We start from the raw sequence: 1772 nt of genomic DNA, 5'->3' as shown, positions 1-1772 counted from the left end.
GAAGAGCGTTTAAAGTCCAAGGAATAGCATGGAAAAAGTCCTGACATAAGGGACAAGCCCGGGAAGAGGAGGAAAAGAGGCACATTTGGAACCAGCAAGACGTCCTGTGTAGCTCTTGGCATCGGATGAGGACAGACACATGTAATAGAAGATACTGCACTGAACCCCGGAAGGTGAGGCTGGCGTGGTTGGCTGGACCAGGCTAAAAGTAGTCATCTGACACCAGCCCAAGTTAGGACCCCCACACTGAGTCAGCTGCCATCCCTCAGCCCAGCCAAGCAGCGTTCATTCTCCATGGTTCTTCCAAAGCCCACAAGTGCCGCCGCCACTGTGTCTACTTACGACAAAAGGATATCCCGGTACTGGATTTCCGACATCTTTTTGGCCGGTTGAAATTTATGTCTTTCTTCCTCTTTCAGTTTTTGAAGCTGTTGCTGCTTCTTTTTCAATGCACTCTCCTCCCTCAGAATGGTGAAATATCCCCGGCCTATCTTCACGGACTGAATCAAAAAACTAGAGAGGGAGGGAGGGAGGGAAGGAGGGCGAGAGAGAGGGAGAGGGATGAGTTGACAATTACGACACCGCCTTATCGATAATTACTAAGGGACACTCTCATACCTGCAGAGCAGGAGCCTTCCCACCTGTAGAATTCCAGAATCAGATAGACTTGAGCTTGAATTCTGGATGCACCTTTTACCAAAGACCTTGAACAAATGATTTAACCTCTTCAGGTTTTAGTGCCAGGCACTCTACTGTGTGCTATGAAGTGAGCATAACAATTCGCCCCCACAGGATTAGATATCTTCCTGCCTGGAAAGGGGTCAGCAAGGTGCCTGGTATTGAAGAGAGGCTTATCCATGATAATCAATAGCAGACCAGGTACTATATGGCCCGAGCTCCCGGCCAAGGCTGCTTTCTCTTAGATTCATCTGAATCCACTTATCATCAAAGAGCATATTGAGACTGCAAGATAACCTGATAGAAAGAAAACCGTTACCATTTGCATCCCCCTTAATTTCACAAATGAGGATTTTCTTGATGTGGCACAAACAAAGCAAATGCAGAGCTCACCTGGGAGCTGGGGCTGATGTTTCGTTCTTGTGTTACTTTGGAGAGACCCTTTGCTCAAAATTGGGTTCAGAGGTCGAGATGGACACCGCATGCATACCAAAAGGGTATGAAATGACTTGTTGTTACTCAAAGAATGAGGCTTTCTGGGCAGAATGGGGAAGACTTCCCATGCTGGTGTAAAATCAGCCTGAGAGAGCATCGAGGGGTGGCTGGCTTAGGGTTTCATAGGGGTTAGGGAGTGGAGCTGGGGCGCAGGTTTCTTGGTTGGACTGTGGTTTGAACTTCCCACCAACACCCAGAGATGGAGAACCTGGACGTATCGGCTTGCCCGAATGTGGAGCAGGATGGGAAGAAGGAGTTGGGGGAGCTGGAACGCTGTCAACAGTCGCCCATCAAAAATGGGTATTGCATTAATTCACACCCAGTTTCAAATTTGTGTGTTCGCCTGAATAGCCACATCATTATCAAACTTTCATCAAACATGTATAGCTACTATGTGCCGGGCACTATTCTAGGTGCTAAGATAACAGCAGCAAACAAAACAGCCACAAAATTGCTGCCCTTGCGAAGCTCACATTCCAAGGGGGTGGGGACAGACGTAAAACAGAAGTAAACTGTAGACAGGATGCTAAGTGCCGTGGGAAAACATAAACCAGGGACGGGGGAGAGTGACTGCTAGCAGTGGGAGTTTTAGTTATTTT

General features: G+C 47.9%; 1 protein-coding gene across 1 annotated transcript in view; it reads right to left on the bottom strand.

Annotated features, from left to right (window-relative positions):
• CCDC60 (coiled-coil domain containing 60) overlaps positions 1-1772 on the bottom strand; it is a 131546-nt gene that overhangs the window by 40613 nt on the left and 89161 nt on the right. The window contains exon 3 of the mRNA XM_006908707.1: positions 343-513. Coding sequence (XP_006908769.1) covers positions 343-513 — 171 coding nt within the window. The remainder of the gene's footprint in view (positions 1-342; positions 514-1772) is intronic.

The sequence above is a fragment of the Pteropus alecto genome, unplaced genomic scaffold (assembly GCF_000325575.1).
Source record: "Pteropus alecto unplaced genomic scaffold, ASM32557v1 scaffold113, whole genome shotgun sequence".
Classification (NCBI taxonomy): Eukaryota; Metazoa; Chordata; class Mammalia; order Chiroptera; family Pteropodidae; genus Pteropus; species Pteropus alecto.
Note: the sequence above shows the minus strand (reverse complement) of the source record. Positions and strands in the feature narration are given on the sequence as shown.